Consider the following 14,391-nt stretch of genomic DNA (forward strand, 5'->3'; position numbering starts at 1 on the left):
ACCATTTATCAGAAAGTTGTTTTTTTTCCTCAATGCAGGCAAAACACTTTAAGTTAATTTAAATATTTTGTGGTGTTTGGGTAATTGGTTCGTGTGTCATTAAAGAAAAAAAACCTTTTATCTGATTTTGGATAATTTGCCCAGATATGGGACACACTGGGTTACAGTGAATCCCACCTTATTTCATACCTACTTTTTCAATTTAAAGTAAAGAAGGAAGAACTAAGTTGAAGACAATTGTTGTGGATTTGTCTTTGCAGCTATCTATGGCAATGCTTCAGTTTTTTGCCAGAGACAAAGCAGTGAGATAATGTTCCACTTTCTTCTTCCCAAAGAATATAAGAGCTTTTTAGCTTTCCATGTTTTTCCTTTATTAATGTTGATAATTAAGACAATGGATAACATTAGTAAATGGATGCTTTAACCCTCTATATAGTGCATGGCATTGCATTAAATATATTTACCTAGTTTACAGGGATGAAGATGAGATGACAGTTTGAGAAGCAAGTTCAATTTTATGGCCAAAATCTCTTTTTGTGTATTCAAATATCTTTTCCCAATTGTACATTTGTGTTGTGATTATGAAACATAACCCCACAACAATAATAAAGACTAAAATACCTTCAAGCTTTTTCACTTTCATTTCTAATTTTTTCTTCCTGAAAGTATAAAATAAACATTTTAAAATACATATGTGGAAAATGAGCAAAGAACTTCTTCAATATAATTTTTTGTTGCATTTTAGATTTAATTCTATTTCACAATTTGGTTAGTTTTATGGTGAGCTGTTGGCTGCCCACAGTCTTTATGGATAACAACAACTGGATTTGCGGAACCATTAAAAAGGGGGTGTTGTTCTGTAAGGATGAGTGAAGTACCTATTCTTTTAGCAGCAAAGCGGCCACGTCATTTGAAAATTTTCAAAAGCTACTCTGAGCTATCTGCATGTCTTGCATATGCATACTCACTTTGTTACTCTGGTGGTACTACTGGAAGTGTTGTCTGTGCATGCTCAGAGACACACTTCAAGGACAGATGATTTGCATGTGTTAGCATGCTTTATTGAGGTCCCCTTTCAAATATTTTGCACATCCCTATTAAAGACTGCTCACAGCATACAATAAACTCATCAAGAGAAACAGGAAGGAAAATTGAGGAGAAAACTTGCTAACCTGGTTGGCAACCAGCCTGAGATATTTGCTTCTCTGAACTAGTGGAGGGTACAGAGTTAAATCTACTTCTCTCACCAAGCAAAAACTATTTGGTTACACTATCATCACAGAAGAGGAGGAAATCTACGCAAAAAGGGAATGAGTCATCAGAAAGTCTCCATTTTGCATGGAATAGTTCCCTAAGTGCTATGCTTCCCTTTATAGGAATTGCATTTCTTTTTCTATAAAAAATTGGAATATATTCTGGTCTTGCTAATGTGAAAGAATATTAACCTTCCCTCTATCTAATCTGCCAAGGAAGTTAATAACCCGCTTTGCCCAAAGATCCTTATCTCTCTCACTCTCTCTGTGTCTGTCTTTCTTTTTACCTCTAAAATTATAGGAAGACCTTGGATGATTATTTGAATGTTTTAATTAAAAAGAAGGCAAATGCAGTCTACATCCATTAGTTAGTTCCATTATAATGACTCACACACTGTCACTTTTATCCATTTCTTCTCTCACTCGAACATATTCCAGATGAGTCTCTTGGTATATCTTAAGTGAACTCTAAAAAAAGACGATAGGAATACATTGTTGATCTATATAGATGGAAGTTTCTGTGTTCATGTATCTTTTGGACAATTCATCTATGTTTATTAATTAATACCATGGCCCTGCAAAACCTCCCATTACTGTATAATAATCAGCCAAAGGCATTAATTAACATGTTTATTTTTTTATTTGGTGCCTATGGTGACCCATATTAGTTTGTCAATGTGCATCCCAAAAGCATTGAAGTGTTTGTGCTACATTTAAGGATGGGGCAAAAGGAGGCCTGTGGAACTGCTAATGAAGTAAAAATCCATGACTAAAGTCAACCATCCACTCACTAATGTTCACTGGTAACAGTCCTCATGGAATAGCCTGTATGTTCCTCACCAGAAGTCCAACAATGTACTAGGCATGAGACGATACAAATAATATACAGTCATAATTACAGATTTATAATTTAAAGCTGCTAGCCAACAGATGAGTGCAAGCTAATTTTTCAAGCCTTGGTGGAGCAGTGGGCTAATGCCTCCTTAAGTAACACCAGCTGCCTGCAATTAGTGCAGGTTCGCATCCCACCAGGCTCAAGGTTGACTCAGCCTTCCATCCTTCCGAGGTAGGTAAACAAAAGCCTTCTTTTGTGATATCAACAGGCAGTGTCTTTAAGAACATCCCAAATATTTATGGAAGACTATTCCACATATACTGTACAAATAGACATACTGAGCCATCAAATCCCAGCATGTTTGAGGACCTTTCTAATTGTTTCATAATAAAGTCAAGAACCCTGAAAAGTTATTTTGTTTTGGTACTTTTTCAAGAGGGTCCACTAAAATAACTGCATGGGTCAAGGGATAGAACTTTTATGGTGTGTTTTTCTGATAGACATACCCAGAGTCATGTATAGCAAACACATACATTTGCCTATGATTTCCTTTTTCCTGTAAAAGTTTCACACCCCATTTGTGCTTGTCAATCATACAACGGCTTTAGCTGAGAAAGAGACTCTACTGTATAACTTTCTTGACTGAGTCCTTAATTCGCCCGACCGAAACCAGAAGGCAAGCTCCAGGTCCCCCAAACGGAGAACTAAACAGGAGACGGAACTACGCATGCGCATGAGGGCAGGCGAAGGTTGTCTTTCTTGTATGGGCGGAGTCTACAACATCTGCTTTCGAATCCTGTTATAGTCCATTCAAAGAAACAGAAGAAGAGGGAAAAAAAAAAAGACAGGCCTTCCTTGAGCCGGAAGAGGAAATGGTAGATAAACGTTGATGGCCGCGCTCTTTAGCAACGCAGAGCCCGGTGTAGCGAAAGGGGTTGTCGCGGAGGGGCTTCAACTTGCTCTCTCTGGTTCCGAGGGATGGCGGAGAAGTTCGACTCGCTGGAGGAGCACTTGGAAAAGTTTGTGGAAAACATCCGGCAGCTGGGCATCATTGTCAGCGACTTCCAGCCTAGCAGCCAAGCGGGACTCAGCCAGAAACTGTGAGCTTCCCTCCCTCGCGTCTCCTTCTCCCTCGGGATTCCCAAATCTTTTTTCCAAAGCCGGGTTGGGGGGGGGCTGGAGTTGTAGGAAATGGTCACCTGGAAGACGGCGTTTTATTTCAAACAAATCCCAGAGTTTCGCTGGTCATTGAATAGCAAATATTTTAGATATATTAGCCGCCCAATTCCTAGTAGTTGGTGGAGCAGTGGGCTAATGCCTCCTTAAGTAACACCAGCTGCCTGCAATTAGTGCAGGTTCGAGTCCCACCAGGCTCAAGGTTAACTCAGCCTTCCATCCTTCCGAGGTAGGTAAAATGAGGACCCAGATTGTTGGGGTCAATTAAGCTGACTTTGTAATAATGCCGCTTGGGGGTGTGTGTGTGAAAGCCCTAATAAGCAGGCATATACATAGAATGAAGGCTATTGCTAAGCACATTGATTTGTGCTTTAGATTGTAAGCCGCCCTGAGTCTTCGGAGAAGGGCGGGATATAAATGGGATTTTTTTTAAAAAAAAGTCCTAGTCTTCCTTACTAAACATGACTTACCTATGGTACCAAGGGATACAAATTCCTAAGTATTTTTTTTAACCAAAACTTTATGCATAGATTTCCAGGTACAAATCACAGTCTGTTACAATTTTTAAAAGAACAAACAAAAATGCAGTGCCTCTAAATAATATGGATCTCTGTTTCAAAAAGAGAAAGCTACCTTTTTCTCTTCCAGCTCTGCTTTTACAGATCCCAGTTCTTCTTGACACTTTTTCATAGGTGATATTTTCTGGAACATTTGTTCCACTTGGTGATGAAGTGTACTGTTTTCTCTGAAAGGGACACAGAAAACTTTACAGAAAGAAAACATGGCTTTAAAAATATTAGGAAAAAAACAAAACAAAACAAAACTTAAAACTCAACTGAAATTCTGTTTTGTGCATTTGTTTTGTCAAAGGCCCAAAGAAGCAATAAGCCAGAATATCCTACACTATATTCAAAGATTAATTGTCATGCTATGACATGATTGTCATGCTATGACATGGTATTTTGTCATGCTGTTTTGCTTGGGCAAGAGTCACACTATAACAATTATTGTTTTTCCCGGTCTTCTTTTAATTCTTTATTGGTAAATTCAAATTTAACATACAACTATTAATACCCAGAAATTCATACAACTCCGAACAATGGGAAATTGAACTAGAATAAATTCTTACCTTTTAGCAAACTGAAGCTGTGCTGACTTATTAAAGAAAACAGGACATACAGAATTATCTTTGCTACATATGCTAGAGCAGGGAAAAGGGGAAAAAATAAATTCTCTTAAAAGAGAACAGGTTTCTTGAAAGTGTGAATCCATAATAATGAGAGAGAAAACATAATGAGAAACTTGGGGTGATGCCTGAATTAAGAAATGAAGGTTGTTAAAGGTTGTTAAAATCTTAAAAGAAATGGGAGAGAGAAAAATTGAAGGGAGATTAAATCCTATGACAGTACAGAATGAATTAAGGATCATGACTGTTAGAAGCCATCAAAGTTGACTGGTTTGATTAGGTTCAACGTTTATTTATAAAATTCTGAAATCCCTTCAGGGACTTTTGGCCGACATCTGGATATCTATTAGTGATTCATGGATTTGTGAATGGATAAAGGGTGGGTTATTTCCCTTAATCCCTGCTTTTGTACTAGCAGACCTGCATTTTAAATTTGGTATAAAAGTATCAGCATTCAATGTTTTTTAAAAAGTGATCTTGGAGTCATCATCTAGCTTGATGACTGAAGAGCCAGAACACTACAATAATTAGGGGCTCTCACTTTATGGATGCCTTGTATCAAATACCCCCTCCCCACAGAAACACCACACACTCTCATTGTCATGGAAACAAGGCCTATGCTTTCTACTAAAGTTGTTGTGGCTGCTGCTCCCTGATGCAACTCTGGGCAATCAAAGCCCAGGCAGATTACACCAGCAAGATTTCAGAAGTCTGAATAAAATACATAGTGAATAAATAAAACGCATAGTATATGCACTTCAGTATTGCATCAAAATACTGCTCATTGCTTATTAGAAGCTTCCGACGCCACTGTTGAAAATGCTAGAATTCAGATTTCCAATAATAAAGCAAGGCCCTGCGGGGTTTTTTTTTAATGCAAAAAAGGATATCATTGCACTTTTGTTGGTATTCTGCGAGTACGTGGCTGTAAGAAAAGAACAGGAGAAGGATTAGATGAAAGTCCACACATGACAAACAAACAAACAAGACAGAGTGCTGACTGGCAAAGGGGAAAAAAATAACTCATAGAGACCAAAATCTAAACTGAATACCTTGAATTGTGTCTGATGGTTGTGTCTGATGGTTACAGGAAATGTTCTCTTATATTTAGAAGAAGACAAAGGAAGGCATTCTCTTTTCCTTCTGAGCAAATGTAAGATCTTTTACACAATATCTGAGATCTGATTTCTCACAGAACACATTTTTGTTTTCATAAATGTATCCCCCAAAGTGGGGATGTGGATCTGTTTCACCCTGTTGACTACACTGCCTCCAGAAAAGTATATCAAGGGCTGTAAACAGTAGAGGGGTGAGCCACACAATTGTGGGGAACTGCTCCCCACGTGCTTAAGTGAGCACATACTATGCTCATAACATCTCCCTCCCTCCCTACTATCTACCTACCTACATATCATTATTGTTGAGGTGGCTCTGCTGAGGTTAATATCTGTGCCTCTCCTTGCCTTTCAATCAATCATAATTCTAATACTTCTGATTGTTTTTGTATTACTGTTTTTTACTTTTTTTAATCTGTGATGAGACAGGACGCCACACACACACACACACACACACACACATATACACATACATATTTATACACACACACACACATATATGGGACGCGGTGGCTCAGTGGGTTAGGACGCTGAGCTTGTCGATCAGATGGTCGGCAGTTTGGTGGGTCGAATCCCGAGTGCTGCGTAGCAGAGTGAGCGCCTGTTACTCGTCCCAGCTTCTGCCAACCTAGCAGTTCGAAAACACGTAAAAATGCAAGCAGAAAAATAGGGACCACTACGGTGGGAAGGTAACAGCGTTCCGTGCGCCTTTGGCATCTAGTCATGCCGGCCACATGACCACAGAGACGTCCTCGGACAAGCGCTGGCTCTTCGGCTTTGAAACAGAGATGAGCACCGTTCTATCCCATGATTGACAAAAAGTTGCCTACTTATGTTTTAGGCCTCAGGAGGGGAAAACCAGCACATCAGTTGTGCTTGAAAGTAAATGATTTCAGTGAAAGTCAATTAGTGGTTGGTATAAAATGGGACTTTGGCTTTGAAACGGAGATGAGCACCGGCCCCTTGAGTCGGAAACGACTAGCATGCATGTGCGGGGGAACCTTTACCTTTACCTTTATAAAATGATTTCCAATGAGTAATTCCTGTGAAAGTGTTTCCAAACACTTTTTGAAAAGTCACAGGTATTCCATGTGAAAAACATTATCATAGTGGCAAAGTATACCAGGTTGACATCTTTGCCATACCATCTTCCACAGTAGTGTTCGACATAACAGAACTCCCAAACTGTATTAAAGATATACCCCAAAGTATTTTACCAGAACCTTATAGATTATAGCGTGGATTATATTCCATGTTAGACTCCTTATGCACATCATGCCCAATTTATTTGTACTGTCACATACTCCTAGCCTCCCATCTAGTCCCTAATTATATTCAATAAATGGTTTAGGACTACAAAAATAAATGAACGCTTGCAAAAATGGATGAAAAGGTACTTACTCAGCATCAATTATTTTTTGTTTTAAAGCTATTAAGGCAGCAATATATTCATTCAAATTCTGCAAAAAAAAGATGACAAATTATTAAGAATATTTATTAGAGCTGTCACACTTTGAAAATGATTTAGAGGAAGTGTTTCAGACCTTGATGGGCTGCTTTAATCCACAGCAAGTTTTAATCTGCTGCAGTAATTTTATAAAGAAAAGCTAGAAAGATTTAACACCATTATAGGTAAGATTATATTAGAAAAATAAGGTAAACTAAACCAAAAAATGCTATAGGACAGGGGTGTCAAACTCCTGGCCCATGGGCCGGATACGTCATCCAGAAGCCACACCCACCCCACTGACGGCAATGGCAAAACTGTCCCGATTTGTTGCGCGACGTCCCGTGACGTCGTGAGTTTGACATGTCTGCTATAGAAGAAACATGAATGAATTTGTGAACAAGTGTGAGCTCTTTTTCTAAAACTATCTATCACCACAACTTTCCTGGTCTCTTCTTGGTTCTTTCATTCATTCTTTCTTCATCTATTTATTTTGTAATTTAATCCTTGTTCATTCTCTCTATATTACCAAATCACCTCGATGTACTTCTTTCACACTAGTTATTGACTTCTCTATTCAGCATTTTCAGTCATTCAGCATCCATTTACTGTTCATCCTATTTCTTCTTACTTTCCTACACATGCTTAAGGACTCCATTCTCATAGTAATCAATCCCAGTTGGATTGTGAGGGGAGGATTAAGTGCTCAGGAAGAAAAAAAATGATATGGGAAGGTTTATTACTATAGTAATAGGAAGGAGGAGGTATGACGGGGGTCAGATTACAGAATATTGGCTGTTACTTATCCCATCTTTTAGTACACCTGCCTCCTAGAATACGGGAAGCCGAATTCCCAGTATTTGGCCTCAGGCCGCTTTTAGTGAATTCATGTGTAATAAAACCTTGTTCAAAATACTTGCTTAGGGATCATTATGAAGATTTTGCACGTGTAATCGAGAACTGTTTGGGCAAGAATAAAGAAGTGCCATATCTGACATCTGTCTCACTTTTGGTAGTTTAGCAGCTTTGATGTAATGCTGGGATGGTGGAGGCTATAGTAATTTGAGAACAGGTTGCCCAGAAAATTGCCAGCATCTGTGCTGTTGCTTTCTTCCCTTCTCTTTAAGCCCTGTCCCCAAGGACAGCATGGCAAGGTTAATCATAAAAGCTTTGCTGTGAAATAATTGAGTGTGTGGGGGAGAGAAAGGGAGGAGTGTGTAAAAAAGTAAAACAGTCTAAAGCAGCTAGAAAGGGGTGTTTTTCTCTAGCACTACTCACAAGGAGTAGTAGGCAGAGTAGCAGAAGTTGTAGTAGCAGTGGGGAAGAATGAAAAATACCAATAGTTATGTGAGTGCTTGTGTGTGTTGTCTAGGAACGTGGGTTGTGATTAGCTCTTCTGGTGTCTTGAACCCACCAAATTGGATATAGTATAAAAGAACTTGGGACAAGTATTATGGGAGATAGTTATCAGGTGCCCTGTTCTTGACATGACTGGATGTGAGTAACTTTATTTGAAACTGGCTTGTGCAGACAGGCTGAGTATACTGCTGATATGTTATCCACCCTATTGTTCAGCATTATCAATTCTTGACTTTCTAGATCTCACTGTAATTGTTCAAAGTTATTTTTGATTGGAGGAGCATAAAAGCCACGGTAAATTTCAGGTTTAGTGCTGGATTTCATCTTTGATGCTACTGCTGGAAGATATTAATCTCCCAGTACTTGTATATTTAGGTAGTTCTCAACTTAAAACCACAATTGAGCCCAGAATTTTGGTAGTTGTAAGTTGTAATTTTTGTAGTTGCGGTCATTATGCAAGTCACCATGCGATCTGATTTGACTTTGCAACTATTTTTTTGATGCTTGCAAAGTTTTTTTTTATTAGTTTATAAAATAAAATACAATGTACATGGACTTTAAGTGAACCATGAGGTTGTTCAGCAAATCCAGCATACACAACGGGCAGAAAAATGGCAAAAAATGTTGCAAATTGCAGTCTTGTGTCTGTGGGACGGTGTAACTGATCTAAATGCAAGCCAGTTGCCAAGCGCCCAAGATACAATGACACGAGGATGGAGTATTAGTCCCCCCCCACACACACAATAATAAAGCAGAGGAGTTATGGGACAGGCCTTTTGAGTCACTACCCTGTCATTTTGTAACAGCTTACTTCCAAAGGCCAACATAACCCCTACAGCAGGGGTGTCAAACTGCTGGCCTCTGGGCCAGATGCGTCACGCCAAAACCGTGCCCACCCCATTGCTGGCAATGGGCAAAAAGTCGTGATACGTCACGACACATCACGTGATGTCACAAGTTTGACATCCGTGCCCTGCAGTCTATTTTCAAGAGAGGAGGAAGGGGCTAAATGTCAATACAGGGAAGAAAGGATAAGAACAAATATTTATCTATAAACAGATTTATGGTTAAACCATATATTCCAAACAAACAGGCCTTTTTAAAACTAAGCAGTTATTCGCCAGTTACATTTCATTCTTAAGTTTTTCTCCAAATGACGCAATCACTTTTTCTGTTTATATTTTTTCCCCCTTGATCACATTCATTTACAATGTTTATTTATTTATTTATTTATTTATTTGTTTTTATAAACCGCCCTTCTCCCGAGGGACTCGGGGCGGTGCATAGTTTCCCCCAAATTCGTAGCTTCCGCTACTACCAATTCACTGCAGCATAACATAAAACTATTGCCATCTTATAGATTTCTCCTTTCCTATGAACTAAAACCATGACATCACTTATCTTCTGACTTTGTCCTTTCGTAATTAAACCCACATTTACTTCTTTACATGCATTCAACTCTATAATCTTAAGACTACCTCCATTTAGTAATCATCACTCCCTAAGTATCAGATACACAACTTATCTATTTTCTAATCTATTTTAACTATTTTACTTTTGTTCATTTTTCTCACTAAATCCTGTCAGGAATTTATCATTTTGATATTCAAAGTTACAGTCTTTCATGTACCATAGTGATAATCAGAAGTGAAATATCAAACTTTACTGACCCATTATCGTTCTGATCAACTTTTACTTAATGCTTAGGAACGCAGTAGTTCACATGGTTAGAATGCTGGGCTGACAATCTGCAAACCCAGGTTCGAGACCCAAGTGTTGCTGTGTGGCGAAGTGAGCTCCTGTTATTTGCTCTAGCTCCTTCTAACCTAGCATGCAAAAGTGAGTAGATAAATAGCTACCACTTCAGTGGACTCATTAATAGGAACATGAAAAGAGTTCCCAACTGGGTATCCCCTGGGCCAGGGGTAGGCAACCTTGGCTCTTTTATGACTGGTGGACTTCAACTCCCAGAATTCCTGAGCCAGCCATGCTGAGGGGAAAGGGAGAGGTTTCCAAGCTGAGCCATGCTGGCTCAGGAATTCTGGGAGTTGAAGTCCACGAGTCATAAAAGAGCCAACGTTGCCTACCCCTGCCCTGGGCAATGGTGTTATCATTGCTAATCATTTCAACTTGGAAGCACCTCTACAGAAAAACTGAAGTTTGGATTTATTTATTTAATTTATTTATTTTATTACATTTATATACCGCCCTTTCCCGAAGGACTCAGGGCGGTTTACAGGGTGATTAAAAAACAAAGATACAAAAGTTAAAAACAGATTTAAAAAATTATATTCGTCCCTGCATAAGTAAAACCCCAGTTAAAATTAAGATTAAAGCTAAAATTAGAATTCTCAGCCTGGGCCAGAGAGCTCGAAGAGCCAGGTCTTCAGGTCCCGGCGGAATGAACGGAGGTCGGGGGCAGTCCTCAGCTCCACTGGCAGCTGGTTCCAAAGGGCAGGCGCACCCACTGAGAAGGCCCTATCCCTGGGTGTCGTCCGCCGGCAATCTCTTACCGGTGGCACCCTGAGAAGACCCTCCCTGTGGAAGCGCACTGGACGAAGGGAGCTTGATGCCGGCAGCAGGTGTTCCCTCAGATATCCCGGACCCAAGCCATTTAGGGCTTTATAGGTCATCACCAGCACTTTGAATCTCACCCGGAGGGCAACCGGGAGCCAATGCAGCTCGCGGAGTAGAGGTGTTACATGGGAGTATCGGGAAACCCCCATCACAACTCGCGCGGCCGCATTCTGCACCAGCTGAAGCCTCCGAGTGGTCCTCAAGGACAGCCCCATGTAGAGAGCGTTGCAGTAGTCTAAATGGGAGCTCACGAGCGCATGATTGACTGTGCATAGGGCATCTCGGTTCAGATAGGGTCGCAACTGGCGCACCAGGCGAACCTGGGCAAAAGCCCCCCTGGTCACGGCTCCTACTGTATATGGTCTTCAAAATTGAGTCGTGAATCCAGGAGGACGCCCAAGTTGCGAGCCCTATCAACGGGGGGTAACACCTCACCCCCCATCGTTAGAGATGGAATAGTCTGGTTGACCCGAGATGCCGATATGCACAGCCACTCAGTCTTGGCGGGATTGAGATGAAACCTGTTTCTCCCCATCCAGATCTGGACCGCCTCCAGGCAACGGGACATCACGGCGAGGGCATCGCTGGGTTGGTTCGGGGTGGAAAGAAAAAGTTGGGTATCATCAGCGTACTGATGATACCCCACCCCGAAACCACGAATGATCTCACCCAGCGGCTTCATATAGATGTTGAACAGGCGGGGCGAGAGAACCGACCCCTGAGGAACTCCACAAATGAGAGGCCTCGGGGCGGATCTCTGCCCTCCCGTCAACACCAACTGCGAACGGCCCAGGAGATAGGAGAACCACCGTAAAACGGTGCCTCCCACTCCCAACGCCCTGAGACGCCGCAGTAGGATACCATGGTCGATGGTATCAAAAGCCGCTGAGAGAACTAATAGGACCAGGACAGAGGAACAACCCCTGTCCCGAGCCCTCCAGAGATCATTCACCAGCGCGACCAATGCCGTCTCCGTGCTGTATCCGGGCCTGAAACCCGATTGGTACGGGTCCAGATAATCAGTTTCCTCCAGGAACAGAGGAAGCTGATGCGCCACCACACTCTCAACAACCTTCGCCAAAAAGCGAAAGTTGGAGACTGGACAATAGTTATTTAAAACAGCCGGGTCCAGGGCAGGCTTCTTGAGGAGGGGTCTCACCACTTTGCCAGTCAAAGTAATACAGTATTCCCTGCTAATGGTAAGGGCAATTATTTGGTAAGAGCAATACTATTAGATTTGATTCACATTCCACAAACATAACCAAATACTACTTTTACCACAAGCACACTTCTATGCAAGCTAAGATCTCCAATCTATGGATTACTTTGCAAGTCATTGTACTGTTTCCTATATTCCACCAATGAGAAGGTGCAAGCAGTGTACTGAATCCCTAATAATGCTTACTGGGATGGGGAATCATAATTCAACTTGTAAACGGAAACCCTTTTGCTTTAGGTCCATCTAATACAATGTTTTCATGTAAATCCAAACACCAGAATCAATGGAGAAAGCTCAGAGAGGTGCCTACTCCAGAAGCCTATTTTTCAGATTCTAGGAAATATAGATAAGGATTCTACTACAAATCAAGTTCAATACTTAGGTTTAGCTGGCTTCTAAATAACCAGGTTGAACTTGGTTGTAACAAGGATGAATTGCCCCTAAACAAGACTGCTTTATTGAAATTGTTAGGAAGTGGCCGAATCCCTTTTACAACTTGTTTGGCCTAAGATTCTGTGAGCAAGACAGGTTACTCAATATTCAGTGGATTTGTAACGTTGTAAAAATTATGTGCAAAGATACTATAAAGACAACTGTTTCAGTTTATCTGGCAAACTGACCTAAGTATTTTTAATAGTAAAATAGAATGTGCTTGGGTGAATGAGGAATCATAAACAAAACACTTGTGTCATCTAATATTGAGCAAAGCTACTTTCAATGGTATTAATTTTTTACATTTTGCTTCCATTCATCAAGCATCATATTAGCCTACAATAACCATGTGAAAAATCAGTGGAGTACTGTAGAGATTAGCAGGTGCATTGCTACAATTTCTATAGACTACTTTCAAGGAATGCTAGAGTAGAATTATAAAGCCTTAACCAGAATGAAAAGCTGAAAATGCACTTTTGTAAATGTAGCATGAGTAAATAATAAGCACTTTAGTAAAAATCAAAGATCACACAGAATTTAAGTCAGCTTCTGGACCACAATATACTTATTAAACCCTTATTGTAGGGAAGAGAGAGTGAGAGTGAGTGAGTGAGAGAGAGAGAGAGAGAGAGAGAAAGAGAGAGAAAGGGACAGAATTCTGCTGAGTAAGAGTTTCACTTGAAGGTCTAAATCACGGGTCGGCAACCCGCGGCTCCCAGCCGCCCGGTGCGCGCGCACCTCTTCGAACGGGCAGTGGTGCGCGCGCACCTCTCCAAATGGAGAGTGGCACCGCCCGTTTGGAGAGGTGCGCGCGCACCTCCCCGAATGGGTGGAGGTGCGCGTGCACCCCCCCAAACCTTTGGAGAGGTGCGCGCGTACCTCCGCGCGAACGGGCAGTGGCGCCGCTCTTTGAGGAAGCTGCCGCGGCCCGTCTGCAAAGCTGCCGAAAGCGGCAGCTTTGCAGACGGGCCACAGCAGCTTTCTCAAAGAGCGGCGCCCCTGCCCATTCCGAGAGGTGCGCGTGCACCTCTCCGAACGACCGGAGGTGCGCACGCACCTCCCCAAACCTTTGGAGAGGTGCGCGCGTACCTCCGCGCGAACGGGCAGCGGCGCCACTCTTTGAGGAAGCTGCCATGGCCCGTCTGCAAAGCTGCCGAAAGCGGCAGCTTTGCAGACGGGCCGTCGCCGTCGGGCAACCGGGAACCGGTTCCATCTCACTTTAAAAAAATGGCAACCGCGTGCGTCCGCGCATGCGCAAAACGTTTTTTTGCGCATGCGCGTGCATGGACACACACACGCGGCTCCCACTTTTTAAAATTTGTGATGGAACCGGTTCCCAGTGGCTCTTTTCCTTTTTTAGGTTGCCGACCCCTGGTCTAAATTGATAAAGAAAATTAATAAATAGCACTACAAGCAAGCTAATAATAATTTTAAGAAAGAACATTATTTTATGATGATATGGAAAAGTGAAAGTCAAAGACTAAGGTAAAAAGAATGAAGAGTACAATGAGAAAGGATAAAAAAATATTCATCTAAAAAGATATGTTTGAGCTTCTAAACAATTTATTGGTCAGAAATAGACATCAAAGTAAATAAATGAAAGCAAAATATATAATTAAGAAATGATTGTCTCGGTATTTTGAAAACTTTTTAAGATGAAAAAACACTTTATGAATATGAACCAGTTCTGTTTTCTTTAGTTTAGTTGTCCTTAGTTTATAGAACAGCATCCATTGTAAAACTCATGAAACTTCTTCATGATGGAATCCAATCTTATCATTTGGACATCAAT

At 41.2% G+C, this 14,391-nt stretch overlaps 1 protein-coding gene across 1 annotated transcript in view; it reads right to left on the minus strand.

The window, feature by feature from the left end:
• Window positions 1-14,391, minus strand: part of ICE1 (interactor of little elongation complex ELL subunit 1) — a 47,517-nt gene that overhangs the window by 29,921 nt on the left and 3,205 nt on the right. The window contains exons 2-7 of the mRNA XM_081324023.1: window positions 6,967-7,025; window positions 5,340-5,375; window positions 4,394-4,411; window positions 3,898-4,009; window positions 1,645-1,721; window positions 622-659 (exon numbers count right to left, since the gene is read on the minus strand). Coding sequence (XP_081180149.1) covers window positions 622-659; window positions 1,645-1,721; window positions 3,898-4,009; window positions 4,394-4,411; window positions 5,340-5,375; window positions 6,967-7,025 — 340 coding nt within the window. The remainder of the gene's footprint in view (window positions 1-621; window positions 660-1,644; window positions 1,722-3,897; window positions 4,010-4,393; window positions 4,412-5,339; window positions 5,376-6,966; window positions 7,026-14,391) is intronic.

The sequence above is a fragment of the Vipera berus genome (genome assembly GCF_964194415.1).
Source record: "Vipera berus genome assembly, chromosome: 3".
Classification (NCBI taxonomy): Eukaryota; Metazoa; Chordata; class Lepidosauria; order Squamata; family Viperidae; genus Vipera; species Vipera berus.